The 18,528-nt window shown below is 52.3% G+C and overlaps 1 protein-coding gene across 5 annotated transcripts in view; it reads left to right on the top strand.

Annotated features, from left to right (window-relative positions):
* The window catches only part of LOC133354798 (kinesin-like protein KIFC3), a 47,633-nt gene extending 30,679 nt beyond the window's left edge, over nt 1–16,954 (top strand). For 4 of the 5 annotated variants that reach the window (XM_061571920.1, XM_061571918.1, XM_061571921.1 and 1 more), the window contains 13 exons: nt 1,000–1,173; nt 3,351–3,498; nt 4,259–4,389; nt 4,808–4,955; nt 6,287–6,468; nt 6,888–6,992; nt 7,200–7,330; nt 7,866–7,989; nt 9,260–9,389; nt 10,588–10,817; nt 11,624–11,752; nt 13,080–13,139; nt 14,997–16,954. In XM_061571920.1, coding sequence (XP_061427904.1) covers nt 1,000–1,173; nt 3,351–3,498; nt 4,259–4,389; nt 4,808–4,955; nt 6,287–6,468; nt 6,888–6,992; nt 7,200–7,330; nt 7,866–7,989; nt 9,260–9,389; nt 10,588–10,817; nt 11,624–11,752; nt 13,080–13,106 — 1,659 coding nt within the window. In that variant the 3' untranslated portion in view covers nt 13,107–13,139; nt 14,997–16,954. The remainder of the gene's footprint in view (nt 1–999; nt 1,174–3,350; nt 3,499–4,258; nt 4,390–4,807; nt 4,956–6,286; nt 6,469–6,887; nt 6,993–7,199; nt 7,331–7,865; nt 7,990–9,259; nt 9,390–10,587; nt 10,818–11,623; nt 11,753–13,079; nt 13,140–14,996) is intronic. The other variant, XM_061571919.1, reaches the window with a different exon arrangement.
* The last annotated feature ends 1,574 nt before the right edge of the window (nt 16,955–18,528 follow it).

The following is an 18,528-nucleotide window of genomic DNA, read 5'->3' as shown; positions in this document are numbered from 1 at the left end:
GCGAGCGAATGAGCGAGCGAAAGATTGTGCAAACTAACGAGCGAGCAAACTAATGAGCGAGCGAGTGCGTCTCCTTTATGCGCGGTCCCAGCACAGCGCTGACCTGCCTCCCTGCAGAAAATGTCCCAATTTTTTTTCTTAATTAATGCGTTTATGTACGAGACTTCAAAGTAGCCAGGGATTTTACGGGTAATGAAAAAATGCTTTTAAATATCGCGTCATTCATTGGCGGCTGCGGCAGCTGTGGTGAGAAGCACGTCCTCGCGTGACCTATGTACGTGCTTGCGTGTATACATATTCCTGCGTGTGTGTGTCCATCCGTGTGTGTGCGCGTGTCTGTACGAACATGTGCGCATGCGTGTGTGCATGTGGTGGGAGTGGTGGTGTAGCGGTCATCGCACTGCGCTACGAACCCAGAGGCCCGAGTTTGATTCCCGCTCACGGCCAACACTGGTTACGATTATCTGAACCGGTCCTGGGTCTCCCCTAGGTCGACTCGGCCTCAAATGAGTACCTGGTGCGGTGATGCTGCCTATGCCACCCTCCTTCATGCACCGTGCCAGCCTTCATAGGTGCTCATTGAATGTTAACTACCTCGCCTGGTATACAGGAGGTCGTGGGTTCAATCCCAACCCTGACACCTGTATATTTGGAGTTTGCATGTTCTCCCCGTGGTCGCGTGGAATTTTTCTGCAGGGCCTCCAGTTTTTCCGTCCACATTCAGAATCAACGTGCGATTTGAGTATTTAGCTGCCATAAATGTCCACGTGATAAGCCACTTTGTTGAGCTATCATTTGTGGCCGGGTCTCTTCGACAAAAAGAGCTCTATAGCTCAGTGGGACTTAACTGGTAAAATAAAAAAGTTTAGTTTTGGTATCTATCAGTGGATTGAAAAAGTGCTGTAATCTGTCATTAGTATTACTGTTAGCCTTGGGTGTGTCCGTGCTTATGCGAGCGTGCTTGCGTGTGCCTGCGCTCGCGGGTCTCGCCGTGCCCAGGGTATGGGGAGGCCCAGGGACCCGGACCCCACGGGGGGGGGCAAGGCCCCCCACGTGCTCAAGGCCGAGAACGCGGCGCTGCAAGACGATCTGCGGCAGCTGCGGGGCGAACGGGAGCGGCTGCACAAGCTGCTGCACGGATCGCAGCGCACAGAGAGGCACCTCCGCTTGCAGGTGCCTGGGGGGGGGGGGGGGGGGGGGGGGGGGGGGGAGCTCTAGCCGAGGAGCACGGCTACTGTGGGGCCTGTAGCACATGTTATGAAGGGGCCTAAAATAAAAAAAACGCACGTAAATATTAAAACACGTACATTTTTTTACTTGCATAGTAAAGTAATAGAATTTTTTCATTTGCTATACAGCCAGATAATATGACAAATTGCTAATCTTAAACACTCAGTCTATTCATAAAAGTTGAAGGCAGTATAGTACTATAGTAATAGAGCAAGTGCAGAATCACTGAACCGGAATTGATAGCGTGAACGCATTTAGTGCGGGGCCCTTGAAAGTACGGGGCCCGTAGCATATGCTACTTTTGCTACTAGGATCATCCGACACTGGGTGCCATTGGGTGTCCGTTAGGGTTATCCTGGGAAATCTGTCGGTTATCCGTGGACTTTCAAAGTCTCGGGTTTTCTCAGCTCTAATTGATGTTTGGGTTAGGCCACAAACATGATCTGACCAGATGTGTGTCATGAACCCTCCGCCAACCGACACAGCCAAATAAATTAGATTGTCTGCCGGTACTTGTAATTTAACCTGCCGACTTACTATTTCAACTCTGTGGGTAAATTGAAGAAAGGCAATCCTCACAGCCAAACGTGGCAATTAGAGACGACGTTTCGTTTGGAAGTACACCAAACATAATCGGGTAAAGGATCCAGTCATTGGCATATAGCTCCTCCCCTCTTCCATGACGTGGCGACGTTTCAGCCGCGTGCGATTGGACTGGATTCCCGTACATAGCGAGTCGACTGGTCTCAGCCCGGTCACCAATGATTTCGCAAAAAGCCATTACGTTGAATTCGTTGCGTCAAATCATTTGGATTAACCTTCATTCGAAGAATTAAAAAAACCCCACCAACCCATCGCGTTGGATCAGGATCAGCGCCCTCTCGTGGTGTAGATACAAAAAAAATCGTTTGAGGTCACCTCAGAAGTGGTCCTGTGATCTTTTTTTTTCTTAACCGAGGCAATGCGCGGGCGCGTTTCAAGCGCGTTGTGTCGCGCGTTCGACCCGATGGCGCGAGTTAACCCGGTTAAAAGAGAGATGAGGGGGTAGGAAGAGTGGGGGGGGGGGGGGGGCTGCTGCCCCTCACAAGCCGGGCCACCGCGGCGGGGTGAGGTTTAGGTATTTAAGTAAGGGGCCAGGGGGCGGGTGTCAAGGAAAGTAACGGGTGCAACCGAATCACCCTGAAAGTAAAACAAGACAGGTATCAAGGCGGCTAATGAGCGTTCGCGCTTCTCCTCTGTCTGCGGGGGGGGGGGGGGGGGGGGGGGGGACACCACCGGCGCTCATGCCGAAAAATGCAACTCGGATAAAAAAGTGAAAATAATCATCACCACGGCACAGCACAGAAGCGTTTTCGGTTGAACGAGTTGTGCGCGGAATCGGCGAGGTTGACGACACACCCTCGTTCCAGCGATATATTTTGAGGCCCGCTGTGGCTGGTGAAGTCATGTGTTTGTCGCCCAGAAGGCAAAAATCGCTTTACCGAATAAAATCCCACTTCAGTCGGGGTAATTAAAGGGCGGTGCCATGTCCCCGAGGGTTGTGTGTGAGACGTGTTGGCATGGGAACGCTGCATTAGTGCCCACGGTTTCTGATTTTTATTTTAACTCGACTATTTATGACAAACGTTTAGCCAAGGTGCGCCGCTGAGACGCGGCGTCTCATTGGCCGAGCACCGAATACCCCGTGCCGTGACGTGAGCGGGAATATTATTCCGTATGTATGTGTGTGCATGTTGAACTTTTTTCGCACCACACATGGCCAACCGTGCTAATCCGAGGTGCTCATTCCACGCTGACCAGCAATAGTGAAGTATGGCCACCCACCCCCTTTGTACGCCGTGTTGGCCTTCATAGGTGCCCGCTAACAGCACTCGCCCCAAGAATCTGTTCAGGTTATGACCAGGGGGTCTTTGCTTTTGTCTCGTGGTGTGATGGTAGTGGCCATGTGCGATGGTGTGTGCGTTTGGTGGTGATTGCGCGCGCGCGTGTGTGTGATGGTGGTACGGGAGATGGTCTTGGGTGTGTGTTATGGTGCGTGTGTGTAATCGTGTGTGTGCGTGTAAACGTGTGTGCGTGCGTGTAATGGTGTGTGAGTGTAATCGCGTGCTGCCGTTCCGCAGCTGGAGGCGGCGGAGCAGGAGGCCGCCCTGACGCGGCGGGAGTTCCGCGAGGAGCTGGAGCGCCTCGAGGAGCTGCAGGAGCGAGCGGTGGCTGAGACGGCGCTCGCCTCGCAGGCGGAGCTGTGCAGGGCGCACACCTACGTGCTGGGTGAGCTCGCCCGGCCCTCGCTCGCTCGCTCCTCGCAGCAACGCCGGGTCTCTGCCGGTGCCCGGTGCGCCCGCTGACGGCCGTGCCGCTCCGGCGAGGATGTTCCACCCGTAGGGAGATTGGGGATTCGGACGGTGACGTGAACGCAAACGGAATATACGGGATTTTCGAAATTGAACCGTCGTCCGTGGACGGTGTGCGTAACTGAACGGGATAAATGTGCACGGAGCGCAACTGCCGCCCCGAGCAGGACGGACGGAACGATCGTTAACGACCTGCTAACCGGCACGGCTGCAAGCTCCTCTTGGGGTATGGGCTTTACCTGGGACGCTGAGGAGTTTGATTCCTCTGTAGTTGGAGCACATCCTTTGGTTCCCTTTTAAAAGAACGGGAACCACGACTTCAGTTTGCCAATCCAGAGGTACTGTATCCACCTTCCATGCAACGTTATAATTATTATATATTTTTAATCGATCTTAGTTTTGCCCGAGTCAACACGCTGCGAGGGAGTAGGGGGTGGGGGAGTGCTCGCGCCGTTCCTCGCACAGGCCGATCGCGCCACCTGGTGGCAGGATGGGATCTGAGCAGCCCAATGCAAGAGGAGACCGCACGGATGCCTCACAGCGGATTATAAGACACCCCCCCCCACCCCAACCGTCATCAACTTCATAATCCAGGAACGAAAGTGCGTTGTCGTATTCCGGAGAATGCCGCCGTGACCTTTGGCTCCTCTCCGTCCGGTGCCGCCGCCACGGTGTAGATGTGCAGGACCGGCTGACGGCGCTCGGCCCGGCGCTGCTGTCCCTGGCGAGCGACTACCGTAGCTTGAAGGAGGAGACCAAGAGCTTCCCCCAGCTTCTGGAGGCCAGCGTGGCCAACGTGGAGACCCAAGTGAGTGACCCGCGGTGTCGCGAGCGCGCGGGATAAAACGTGCCGCGATCGTTCCCTTTCGGCGTCGCGATTTACGCCGGTGGCCGGCAGCAGTCTGTGGTCCGGCCGCGAGACATTTCTGGCATGCTGGTCAATCTGTCGGACACAATCTGTCATGTGGAGTGCTTTTGCCGTCGTGGGTTGTGAGAGCCCCCACTGCAGGAGATTTATCTCCACTGGAATAAACTTAAGACTCAGCACAGCATCGTCATTGGATGCTTTTACAACAGTTATTATCCGCTCCAATTTCATTTGTACTGCGCTGTTGATTCGCAGAGGCATTACACCCGTAAAATGTATATTTAATATTAATTCACGGCTTGCTGTCTTCTAGGCAGCAGCAATAATAATATGATTTGTTTCATTATAAATTACATAGGGGATTTCTGTGCCGCCCGTGTGCTCGCCGCGGCAGCTGGCGCGGGCCGTGGAGGAGATGTCGAAGCGGTGCGACGAGATGGAGCGGCGGTACCAGCGGGAGATGGCGCTGAGAAAGAAATACCACAACCAGCTGGTGGAGCTGCGGGGTACGACGGACGCGCTTAATCGGCTTGAGCCACGCTAAGGCTGCGAGACGCGCGCTATCCGCCCGCTCGGTGCGGCGAAGGGCACTGAAGCTCATCCGGTCAATCAATCGGAGCCTCTTAATCCAGTTGTGAGGGAACCTTCCTCTTGCCGAGAGCAGATTAGGACTTGAAATAGCTTAGGGCGGGCGATCACACGCCCCGTGACTTCTGTCGCCGTCAGTGACAGATGCCGGTCAATCGGTATGCAGGGATGGGTAAATATCGGCCGTTGTTTAATCAGGAGATGAAAATAACACCCGGTGAGAATCGTGAAAAGTCGTTGCCTCTTTTGCAAGGGTGATGATCTGGGTTACGTCAAGGCAGATTAAGCGCACGGATAGAAAACAAAAGTTACCTTAGGTACACAAAGAAATCATGTGCTGCTGCCAGGCTGGAAATGTTTCCCTCTTGTTCCCGACTGGTGTGGCTAAGGAGCTTGCAGTGATGGGTAATTATTGTGTGCGAGCCATTTTTAAGTGGCCTCATGTGTGCCAAGGGCCTGGCCTAAAGTAGGCCAAGGATGAGGGCGGCTTGGCACAAGTGGGACGGAACTGAGCGGAAAGCGGTCACAATGCGTTTGAGAATGATTTGGTGGTTGTGCCGAGGTCGCTCCCTGAGAGTGCTCCACGAATCGATTCTCGGGCGTGTAAATGGTAGAGCTGTAAGAAAATGTCTTGGGATAATGATACACTACGAGCGCGTTCAAGGCAAAATAACCGCATCTTGCATGTTGATTGTTACTTCATAATATTTTATGGTTTTCGCATTTACACGATGTTTCGCGCTGTGGCAGTGCCAATGAGTCCTGCACGTGGATTACGTAGCTCGTTTGGTGTAATGGTGTGGGGTGCACTTGGTTGACGGTTCTGGGAAAAAGGAATATTATAAATAAACGTACGGACGAACAATCATAACACTTGTGTGCCGACTGAGGTGTGAGAATGTGTCCCCGCTTAGTTGGTTGAATATCTTTGAAAGCCACGAGGTGCAGAGCGTCCACGCTATTTGACCACAGGGTCACGGCACAGGTTTTGCGCGTCTGTGCCGTGCAGCTCCGCGATCGTTTCCGCGTCGCGTGCCGCAAGTTGTACGGCACGGCGTCCGACGCGCCTCGCCGCTCCACGTGCCGAGCACTCCTTCAGCTCCTGCCCGTGCTCGCGGCTCGCGGAGCGAAACGTCGGGCGTCGTGCAGAACGGCAGAGCCGTCGAGCCGCGCGCTTGAATGTGAACCTGCCCGGTAGGCGGCGGTGAACCCCTCTGAACGCACGCACGCACACACGCACGCGCGTTAGGCAACATCCGCGTGCTGTGCCGCGTGCGTCCGGCGATCGAGGAGGACGGGGAGGGCACGCCGGCGCACAGCGTGGTGCAGGTGGACCCCGAGGACGACGGCGCGGTGCACGTGGTGCAGCGAGGGCGCCAGCACTCCTTCCAGCTTGACCGCGTCTTCCCCCCGCACGCCTCCCAGGAGGAGGTTAGCGCGCACACACACACACACGCACGTACTCACGCATGCACGTACTCACGCACTCGCCCCCGACACTCGGCCGCGCTTGTGCCTGGCGCCGCCTGCACTGTACCAGTTTGGTTCGTGAACTGCGACCGCAGACTCGACTCGGGGTCCCACAGGAGCCTCGGTCGGAGGCCTTCATCCTCCAGTGGATCGATCATGACATGATAACGATGATGAATTGTGCTGAATTTATTTATTCGAGGTTATTTTACAGGAGTGCCTTGCTATGCTATTCCTTACTGACGAACGGACGTGCCGTGTGAATTTCAAACGAGGTGGAAGCTGCTGGTCTTGTGCGCACGCACGCACGCACGCCTGCTCGCGCCGCCGCACGTTTTCCGCCTCGAGACACCTCGACGGGCATGTGTCTACCCCGCCAGGTGTTCAGGGAGGTACAGGACCTGGTGATGTCCTGCGTGGATGGCTACAACATCTGCATCTTTGCTTACGGCCAGACGGGCTCGGGCAAGACGTACACCATGGAGGTAATCTCCCTCGCTGGTGAACACGGCGCGTCCCGCGTCTGGCTCCACGCGTAGGGCCACTCCTGGATGAGGGCCTCTCCGCGCCGTGTGGGTCGAGCGATGGGGTTATTCGACCACGCCGGACTAGTGCGTGTTGAAGGTCGGCAGCGGAGACCAAGGAGCATAGAAGTACACTATCACCATCGTCAGCATCCTCTGCGCGCGCAGGGCACGGCCAAGGCGCCTGGGATCAACCAGCGAGCGCTGCAGCACCTCTTCCAGGAGATGGAAGAGCGGCAGGATGAGTGGCGGTACACGCTGTCGCTCAGCATGCTGGAGATTTACAACGAGACTCTGCGGTGAGGGCTTCTTGCGAGCAGTGCGAGCGATGGCAGCGGGCAGGGGCCCGTCGGTCGATGTTGTCCCACGGGACGGGCAGAACTTGGCAGCCTCAGCAGCTGTGCACCGATGCTACATTCACACGATTAGTGAAAAGGCGAGCTAACAAAACACGTGGCTGAAAATGACTAAATAGTAGATGTCAGCTCGCGAAAAGCATTGCGCAACTCTTGGACTCTTCTTTACTTTTGAAAGATCGTTTGAATGTGATCTCTTACCTCTGGCCTTAGGGGGGCAGGGTGGGTGGGGTGAGGGAGGTGGAGCAAAAGGTTGAGTTCCACAGAGAAAAAGATCTCTCTTTAGAATGTCCATGGAAATGCAGCATGAGCCCTGACCACGCTGTAAGGTGTCACGTAACGACGCTCCCTTCCCCCCCGCCCTGCGCGTACGTGCGCGTGCGTTCTTCATCGGTGCTTGCAAAACAGCACTTGCCCCAACAGTCTGCCAAAGGCTTTAACGGCGGGGGGTTGTGGGATCTTTGTCTTCGTGTGGCAGGGATCTGCTCGGGAGCGAGGGGCACGGCCGCTTGGACATCCGACTTTGCCCCGACGGCAGCGGCGAGCTGTGTGTGCCCGGCCTGCGGCAGGAGCCCGTGTCCTCGCTCGGCGACGTCCACAGGGTGAATCTCGTCTCTGGGCGCGCCGCGGTGGCTAGGAGATGTTAACTACCTAGCCTGGTATACAGGAGGTCGTGGGTTTGATCGCGACCACTCTCGTCTCTGGGCGCGCCGCGGTGGCTAGGAGATGTTAACTACCTCGCCTGGTATACAGGGGGTCGTGGGTTTGATCGCGACTCCTGACGCCTGCTGTGTATATTTGGAGTTTGCGTGTCTCTCTCATCATCATCATCACGGTGGCTAGGAGATGTTAACTACCTCGCCTGGTATACAGGAGGTCGTGGGTTTGATCCCGACCCCTGACGCCTGCTGCTGTGTATATTTGGAGTTTGCGTGTCTCTCTCACCATCATCATCACGGTGGCTAGGAGATGTTAACTACCTCGCCTGGTATACAGGAGGTCGTGGGTTTGATCGCGACCCCTGACGCCTGCTGCTGTGTATATTTGGGGTTTGCGTGTCTCTCTCACCATCATCATCACGGTGGCTAGGAGATGTTAACTTCCTCGCCTGGTATACAGGAGGTCGTGGGTTTGATTGCGACCCCTGACGCCTGCTGCTGTGTGTATTTGGGGTTTGCGTGTCTCTCTCTCTCCCCGTGGTCGCGTGGATTCTTCTCTGGGTCTTCCGGTTTTTCCTACCACAATTAGAAACACAACATGCAATTTGAGCATTTGGCTGCTTTAAATTTCCACACTATGAGCCACTTCATTGAGCTAACATTTGTGGCCAGGTCGCTTCATCGGGCCTTACCTGGTGAAATAAAAAAGAGCGTATAGTTTGTACCCTTAGCCACGCCCACCGTTATCCATTTGCCGCAACGCACGGGTGATGATTGGGCTTGCGATTTCCCCCCGTGCTCCATTTGTTACGCACCTGCTGGCAATGTCTGTTGCATTGCGACCCCCGCAGATGGCAGTGAAGCAGTGGTTGCCGAGACGTTAGTGTTCTACGCTGAATGTTGTTTTCACTCTCCAAGTCAAATGTAATGATAATAACAGCTCACGCCATCTGAAAAAAAACCAGGATTTTTTTTGTAAAGGGGGAAGTGTTCACGTGTTTTTGGTGAAATTCTGATCCTCATGCTACCTTTAGTTCTGAATTATAAGTGGAATGTTGAACACCTGTAAATCAACTGGAGCGTGACGTGTCCCCCGTGAAAGTGGTGGGTTGCTCTGTAGCTGCTCGCCTCCTACTTTAATGCTCGCAGTGAAAGCGAAAACACATTCCACTTCTCAGACGTATGTCACCGCGGCGTTGACGTCTCCCAACAGCTGGTGTCCCTCGGCCACAGCAACCGCGCCACGCACTGCACCAACATGAACGAGCACAGCTCGCGCTCCCACGCGCTCATCCTGGTCACCGTCAGCGCCACCAACTCCATCACGGGCACCAGCACACGAGGTGCGCGCAGGGCCGGCCGGGCGGGCGGGCACCGTGCGGGCAGCTGTGGCCATGCCGATGCGTGGCCAAGCTGTGTTTCTGCGGGGTCGCGGCGGGGGTTGGGGCAGGGATGGGGGTCTGTGGAGGAGAGGTAACACATTTCCCGGGAGGCTCAACCAGGACACATGTTGGGCTTGGCAAGCCTCCCCTGCCCTCCGTAGACCCCCTCCCACTTTTACATGGCGACGCCCACTCGACCACTGGCTTCGTGGCCACGGTGAGCGGCGTTGCGCTGACATTAATCCCCCCGCTGCTGCTCGAAGGCCTTGCCTGCCGAAAACTGCCACAAGTTTTCGACTGGAAACCTGATGAGTTTTGGCACACTTGCAGTAAGTCTGCTAAATGTACTTGGTTTGACTGGGGCAGTGCCGGTTCAAAGAAAGGCCATCCCGGTGATCCGAAGCATTTGCAAAAATCAGGATTTTATCCCCGGTTTAACCTTTTCTGCGACTCGGGCCACCTGAGCCATGGGCAAGGCCTGTGAGCAGTGGGCGGGGCTTCCTGAACAGTGGGTGGGGCACCTGAACAGTGGGCGGGTTTATATGAAGTGGGCGGATTTATATGAACAGTGGACGGGGATTCCTGAACATTGGGTGGGGCTGTAATCTTGACTTAAAGCTTTCGTGACTGCAGGAATTAATATTCTTTGGGTCTTTGGGTAAAGCCACGTAGATAGAAAAACAAAACATTTTAATTGTATAATTTTTGTATTTTTAAAACAATTTTTTTATTTTGTTTTCTACTTACGTGACTTTACCGAAAGACTCAAAGAATATTGGGCGGGGCTTCCTGAGTAGTGGGCGGGGTTACCTTAACAGTGGGTGGGGCTATTTGAACAGTGGGTGGGTCAACTGAGCAGTGGGTGGGGTACCTGGGCAGTCGGCGGGGTCACCTGAACAGTGGGTTGGGGCACCTGAACAGTGGGCTGGGGCACATGAAGCAGCGGGTGGGGCCAACATGCTCACTGTGCGGGATTAGAGGTTGAGTCGGCGTGGCTTTGTAAAAGTGGCCGGGACTGAGACAGAGAGGGCCTGTTCAACTCACCGCATGTCCCTGTTCGAGCCTGCCAGAAATGTGGTAGGTTCATCGATAAACGTTGAAGTAAGTAAAGACACATTGTGCATGTACAGCGCACATGACCCTCGGCACTCGGTCGCAGGGAGGCTGAACCTGGTGGACCTGGCGGGCTCGGAGCGGCTCGCCAAGTCGCGGGCCGAGGGCGACCGTCTCCGCGAGGCCCAGAACATCAACCGCTCGCTGGCGGCGCTCGGGGACGTGATCCAAGCGCTGCGGGCCAAGCAGGCGCACGTCCCCTTCCGGAACTCGAAGCTCACGTACCTCCTGCAAGACTCGCTGGCCCGGGAGAGCAAGACGCTCATGGTCATCCAGGTGAGAGTTCGCGAGCCGTGCGGGGAAGGAGGAGCGCTTGCCCACGGCCGGGTCGGAGGGACGGTGGGGATTTATTACAGGTCACGAAAGGTTTCTTGTTTTTCCGCTGCTGCCCCCCATTGAATGGAACTCCCTTCCCCCCTACAGCTATCCGCGCTGTCTTCATCATCATCATTTATTATTTAAGCCGTGGCTCCCATACAGTAGGTCTCAATGCGCCAGAAACAAGGGTTATTTGAGATGATCGCTCATGACGAAAGTGATTGCAGACCAAAGAAAGTGTTTACAAGCAATAGTTTATCGGCAGTTGTCGCCTCCCCTGCCTCTCTTCAAGTCCAAGGCCTCAACACCTTCCTCTCTCCCTCTGCCTATCAGTGACTGCCTCTCTCTACAATAAACACGCCCGCTGTTTCTGCAGCGTGTTCAGACGCTGGTGCATTTGGAAGCAATGTCAATCCGCGTCGTAATCGTGCAATTTCACCCGCGTTTCTCGCATCGCGCCTCTGCGCAGTGGTTGGTTGGCTTCTAAATGGCCCACTGTTTTGTTCTCTACGATCTGATCGATTGCATGTACATACGCGGTGAGTCGCATTTAAGCACTTGATGAAATCCCAATTGCGTAGTATCCTACGACTGTGCAGGTTTTGGCGGCCGTGCTGCTGTACGGAGCCTCTCTCTCCGGTGCGCGTGCTCTTTGGCCGCGCTGCGTGTCGCCCGGCACGTGGAGTGCAATGTCGGGCACCATGCCGAACAGCACGCGGTCCAGCTGTGATGAAACGCGCGTCGTCTGCACTGCGATTGACCAGGTGGCCCCGGCGGCGCGTCACGCGGCCGAGACGATCTGCTCGCTGCACTTTGCGCAGCGCGCGCGCGCCGTGGAGCTGGGGCCCGCCGCCCGCCGGGTCGAGCCGCCGGACGCCACGATGCCAGCGGAGGTCGGTGATCGGCCGTGGAGACCGTGAAATTTAATTTTGCACCTCCCATCAATATTTGTTCCCACCAGCGAAATGTTTGTCCCCCCTAGTTTTAACCGGGTGGGAACTCTCACGAGATCGATGTCTAAGGGACCCGTTTTTTTGGCAGTGTCCAAATGATGAAAACGAAGAATGGATTTCACCCTTTCTGGCAATAACACGGGAGGTGTAAAGATGTTCGGACATCGAATAGACACCGATTGCAAGGCGGCATCGAGGCTGCATGAACCTCATTTGCAACGGTGGCACGTGAGCCACCCAAATGACAAAAGAAAACAAACAAAGTCGAGCAATGAAGCAAACAGCAGAGTGAAAGCGAACAGAAGTCATGAACAAAAACATCCCGTGACGCACGAGGGATAGAAGACACTGCGTGCGTACGAACACGAATCGACGTGAAACAATAAACTCTGTGCAGTGCAAGTCGGGATTATATGCGGATGCTGCCGTGGTGACGTAATGCTTATCAGACTACACTTGCAGTCCAGAGTTCGCCGGTTCAATCGCTCGCCAACAATGGTGCAGGTTTCTTAAAACCCCGCCCACGTTTGTGCGCCCAGCAGTATTCATGGGTACAGCACAGTTGACCGGCAGGCCACGTGTGGTGGGGTGAAGTGTGGCTTCACCAGGCTCTTGCAACACGTCTGGCCAGCGTGGAAGAGTAGGCCAAACAATTTCATTTCTAGACAGGGTCTACAGGGCCCCTTCTAGCGGGAGGCCCTTCCGCGAGAAGTGCCGTGAACAAACAATTGCAAGGGCTGCACCGTTACTTCTAGCAGGAAAAGTGTAATTTTTTTAATTGTAAATTTATTCACCTGTGGCTCATGTAGACTTTTGATGCCTTGCAAAAGGTTTCTATTTGGTGTTTGAACATCTTAACACCTTTTATTGCCAGAAAAGGGTAAAACCGATTATTATTTTTCATCATTTTGTAGACTGGCAAAAAGGTAGATATAACTGTTCGCCCCGAGCTATAAGTGTTCTGGAACTTGCATTGCCTCTCTGCCGTGCGCCTTGTGGCGTTCTCTGGTCTAAGACTGGTGAGACTAGGCCATCAACAAGGCTGTCTCTGCTGTAGGCCAATCAGTTTCAAAGACAACGCGAGTATATTATTAGTGCATGTTTACTTGCGTTTTTTGCCACAAATATGGTTAATGCAGTACTTGATGCCTTGCAAAAGGTTTATATTTGGTGTTTGAACGTCTTAACACCTCCAGTTTTATTGCCAGAAAAGGGTGAAATGTGTTTTTATTTTTCATCAATTTATTCACCCGTTTTCTTTCTTTAGGTGAAGGGAAGACTTTCTAGAATATGAAGAGTGGAAGCTGCCGGAGGCTGGCTTCTCTTGGTAAGTGTGCACTGGTGAGGACATCACGGTCGTCGGGGATGATGAACACTTTACACCGAACGGAACTCGCGTTAAGATGTGCAAAGTATGTTTTTACAAGACAGGATTAGATAATAGTACAAATGATTTTAAATAATTGTACAAATGATTTAATCGTATAGAGCGTCATTCTTGCAGTTGCATCCTACAACGCTGCACATCAATTATCCAGTTCCGCACACAGATAATGGTAAAAACAAACCCCCACTACTAAATTTATATTTAAAGCTTTCATGACTGCAGGGATTCATATTCTTGGTGCTTTCGGTAAAGTCACGTAGAAGGAAAAAGGAAACATAAAATAAAATAATAACAATAAAATTGCGGTGGTTTTCACACCTGATGATGATTGCTTGTGTTGCAATCGAAAGGTCGTGAGAATTTTATAGTATTTGTTTTTTATTATTTTCCTTCTACGTGACTTTACCGAAAGAACCAAGAATAAAAACCCCCACTACTTAGCAAATAAAAAACGAGTACATAAATGACGAGAATACACATTACAAGAAAAAAATCATCACAGAGAAAATAAATTAACATAAATATACATCATCGTGGTGGCAGTTGGGCGGTTCAGGTGGACACCGACGTGGCACTGCTGCGATCGTAGGTTTGAATCGGGGCAAACAGCCGTGATGAAAACCGGGTTTGTTGAGTGCAGAGAATTGATGAAATCGGCTCGGTCACCAATGACTGCACACACTCTTTATGTTTTACGTGGAGTTTTTTACTTTCTACTTGAATTTGACATTTTTCCAGATGAGGACTGAAAATGTTGCTTCGACTGTCACGTCACTGAACATCTCTTGTGGCAACACACTTGAGAAAGTGTGACGACAAATGCAACTAACGGGGAGTGGTCATGCAGTGGTTCGCTCGCTGTGCTACGAACCCGGCGACCCGAGTTCTATTCCCTCTCACGACCGATAACATGTAGCGAATATCTGAATTGTTCCTGGCCGTCCACGAGGTCGACTCAGCCTTAAATGAATACCTGGCGCGGTGTGTAAACATCAGCATTGGCGAGAACACGGTGGATGGGTGTGGTGGATGTTGGCCACCCACCCGCTCATGTGCCGTGCTGGCCTTCATAGGTGCTCGCCTAACAGCATTTCTCCCCAACGAGTCGACACGGTGGGGGGGAGGGGTCCTTGTCGTTGACTATGTGAATGAGGCAATTAAAGGGACCTCAAAAGTAGTGATATCACATTTCCGGGTGCTGTTCTCTCACATGGGGTGGAGTTACGCCGCTCTCTGGGAGAGTGCCGAATGGGAATCTCTCCGTCTCGTGTAACGCCTCGGCACCGTTTCATGAAATTAGGGGTAAGACATTCAGGGGAGCGGTCCGTGCACTGTGCTGTGACCCTGGCAACCGTGAGTCTAATTCTCAGTCACGGCTAACATCAGTGGCGAGCGATATCTGAACTGGACTTGGGCCCCTCGCTTCAAGAGTCTGCACTGACCGGCAGGGTAAAGTATGGTCAAACAACCCCCACATGAGATGTGGCATAAAGAGGCCTTCATTCAGCAGTCGATTTGACAAAATAACTGACCGTCATAGTATTGACATTTTTTAAAAATAGAAACATGGAAAAAAACAATTGCATTCTCAAAACATAATCATCGGCCAGGATCAATCCGCTGATGGATGAAGGCCTCCGCAGGCCACTGCGTCTCTTCCACCATGCTGCAATAGAACAAAATAAGCGTACTGTTGGTATTTAGATTGATTAGGAATGTAACGATGATAGGAACAGAGCCTCATATTCTCGGAGTAATGAGACGCACTGTCCTATGTCAATATTTTCTTTCAATCAGGAGAAATTTTCCATGGCGAGCACATCTGTCTCTGGGAGGTTGGACAAGAGGATCATTTTCCAACTCATCTGGCAAGATTGGCAGACAGCAGCGCCAAGAGGAATGGACTCTGACGAACTGGTTTTCAGCGTTGTCTTGGTATCTCTGCTGGTATTACAAGATGCCCTGACACAGCTTTTTAACCGGTGCTCAGCATAAGCAAACTAAGCAAAAGTGTAGGCCTCCATGAAGCACAAGGAGCCACGGATTAATGAAAAATCGGGGTGCATCAAGTATGAGCTTGAATTGAAATCCTAATAAACATAACAGACCAATTAACACAACAAACCTAGTAATTTATCTCGCGTCTATCTTATCTGCATCTCTCTCCCGCAATCTCACCACCCCTGATATTTTTATCTACATCTCTTATCTCTAGTCTCTTATCCATTCTGTCATCTCACTATGATTTTGTATATATTTTGAAGGGGGAACGGGGGCCTCACAAATTAAATTTATGCCCGGGGCCCCCAGTGGTCCTGCATTACCACTGCTCTCAACGTCTCAGAGCGGTGCGGCAGCCACACAGACCGGGTGTGACATACGGAACATGGAGCATCTGTTGGTCTGTCGGCTCCCCGGATGAGCCATGCGCTGTGAAGGAGCTTGCCTGGGCTACAGACCCACGCCACATTATCATCACGAGCCATGGTCTATCAACTGCTGGTAATAGAATGCACCCGATACCGGAGAAAACTACAAGACGACAACCCCCACACGCAAGTGCCTATTGCTCACAGGCGTCTGGCCGTGACCCCATGTCCAGCGGACTCTTGACAAGCAATCGGCGCGGGACACAGGCGATTTCTCTCGCGCTACGTTCGAGGGCTACGCTCCGTGCGTGCCTGCCTGCCTGCGCGGCCAACCTCTGAGAGTGCAACTGCTGCTGCCGCCGCTGCTGCTGCCTATTGCGACACCGGAGAGGTGTGGAAGCTGACTTGCCTCACCGGGCAACCCAGCTGGGAACTGAGAAACGAGGTAACCGAACGGACCAAGCTGACGGGTGTGTCCAGAAACACAAGGTTGTTTTTTGTTTGTTTTTATAAAGTGTGCGTACGTGCCTATGATCGAATCACCCGCAATGCACCCAATGCCCGTCAGAATTTGGACGAAAAGCAGGGTTGGGCCTAGATAGTGCTTGGATGGGTGACTGTGCCATACCTTACAGGTTTCATAGGTTGCTTCAGAGATGGGATCTGGGTCATGGAGGGGCAGTGCAATACAATTGTTGTACTGCGCTTCTATGCTTCCACGTATATGCTGCCCACCCCGACCAAGCGCGTACTTTCCCGCGTGGTGAAGTATGCTAACAAAAATCGAGCGTTGCTCTGGGTGAGGCCCTCAATTCAGCGGTGGATTGTGGCAAGAGGACCCTACGTGTGCAGTGCTGCGCTTACAGGGCGGACGAGTTTACAAATGCAGTGACCGAACGCACATTCCGCGCGAACAAATATTTATTTGAAAATAAAATTTGCTCTGTTTTTTTTTTGGGTGGGGGGGGGGGGGAATAACGAAACTGCAAAGAGTTTGAAAAATAAACTTTGACCAGCCAAAAGTGTTGTGTTGGCAATGCAGCTTTGAGACATGGAGCGCCTTTTTATCTTCTCATTAAGATTGTGCACGTGAGCAAACGCCTGCGTACGCAAATCTCGTTTGTGCGTCAGGCACATTGAATGCGGTCGTTTGATTTTAAATTAAATTTGTATAAGCGCTTTATATGATATAACTGAGGATTTCTACCGTTTTTAATGTGCACATTTTCTACGTTGCCGTTGTTGATGGCCACGGCATCGTGAAAGTACGAGGATGCCGTACGTGTATAGCCATACGACAGTGCTGCATCTTTGATATGTACCGTATATACTATGTATACTCTGTATTCGTATGCGTGACTATTAAAATGACCACATTTTTTCCAACTTGAAGTCTGATTTTTCACCGAGGTAGTGATCGGATTGCCTGCACCTCTCAAAACATTTGCACGAAAATATTTTGCGTGGACTCGGTCGTGGTGATGAGACGGGTAGCTGCTGCTGTTGATGGCGCTGGTGGATTTGAAAGTGGCGCTGCTGATAATGGTGTGGTGGTTCTTTTCGTTGGTGACTAATGTTCTTTTAGTTGCCGAGTTTTACTGGTAGGAACCTCCTGGTCACACCAGCCCACAGGGGATTATTGTGTCCGTCCATCATGCATCCAAGGATGGGGGGTGGGGCTGGGTGGGGTTGGGTCTGGTTGGGGGGGGAGGGGGGGCTGGGTGGGGCTGGGTGGGGAGGGGCTTTTTGTTGGGGAAGGGAGGGTGGGGAGGGGCTGGGTGGGGAGGGTGGGACTGGGTGGGGCTGGGTGGAGAGGGGCTGGTCACCCCGTGGTGCCCTTATAAAACTCAACGTTTAACCTACTCACGCCGACTTGTGCCCGCCCTCACAGTCGGGCATATTTGTGGAATATACCACGCCGCCGTTGACGCTGGCCATTGACCAAGCAACCCAACGTTCCTACCAGCTCCCTCCGCAGGAATGTGTAATGCAGTCTGCATTGTTCGCTAAACAAATGTACAGAGTCGGTGCGGAGACGGAACTGAGATGCACTCGCTCTATGTCGCCGTGTGGATAGGGCACGAGCGTTCAGTAGCGGGCTCTGCCTCGTTTGGTGGAAATTATAGGCAGACTTCGAGAAACACAAAACGATGTGGTTCGCCGGTTATGGAGACTGTAGATGTGTGTTTATCACGGGAGCTTGAGCACATTAGGATTTTAGGCTGACCCGGCACGATTGGCTATGTGCGGTGCGAAAGAAGTTCAGCATACATACATACATACACGCGCCAGGACCAGATTAAGGCTCTTGTAGGCACTAGGCACTTCTGTTTCGTCGGCCTTCCGTGATAACTTTATACAGTTGGTACTGCTGCCTATGTTACCACTACCACCGCTGTCACTCGCTAAAGCTGATAAAAAAACATTTCTCCGACCAAGCATGGGGGCTACTCTCGATTGAGAATGATAGTGTGACAAAGGCCATTTGAAGATGTTATTTGCTCATTTTGCAATGAAAAAAAAATCTTAAGTTCACCTGCGGTGTTAATGTCTCTCACCTTATGATAAACAACATTGACATGACTGCCTCTTTGTATGTACACTGTGCCAATCCTTGCTAAATATACATATTTATGCAAGAAGATTTCTTGGTTAAATCTTTTATAATACAAACAAAAAAATATGGTCAACATTTTTTGTTGTTGGCCTTTTAGTTTTCGTAGTCCCCTCGGCACAGTGCTGATTGTGGCCCATTTGACGAGACGGCCCTGCACCGGGCTCCATGTTTTGGGAACCAACTTTGACAATTTTAATTTGTTGGGATTTTTTAAAATCGTCATCAACTTAGATGGTCACCACGTTGGTGGAAACGTTTAGCTTGCTAACCCTTTTTAAATCACTGATATTTCTGTCACTCGCGGTCGCCTGTACTATCTGTGTAAAGGAGTTCCTTGGAGGTA

The sequence above is a fragment of the Lethenteron reissneri genome, chromosome 49 (genome assembly GCF_015708825.2).
Source record: "Lethenteron reissneri isolate LAM-NWPU_2019-01 chromosome 49, ASM1570882v1, whole genome shotgun sequence".
Lineage (NCBI taxonomy): Eukaryota > Metazoa > Chordata > Hyperoartia > Petromyzontiformes > Petromyzontidae > Lethenteron > Lethenteron reissneri.
This window is presented reverse-complemented; position numbering and strand designations above follow the sequence as displayed.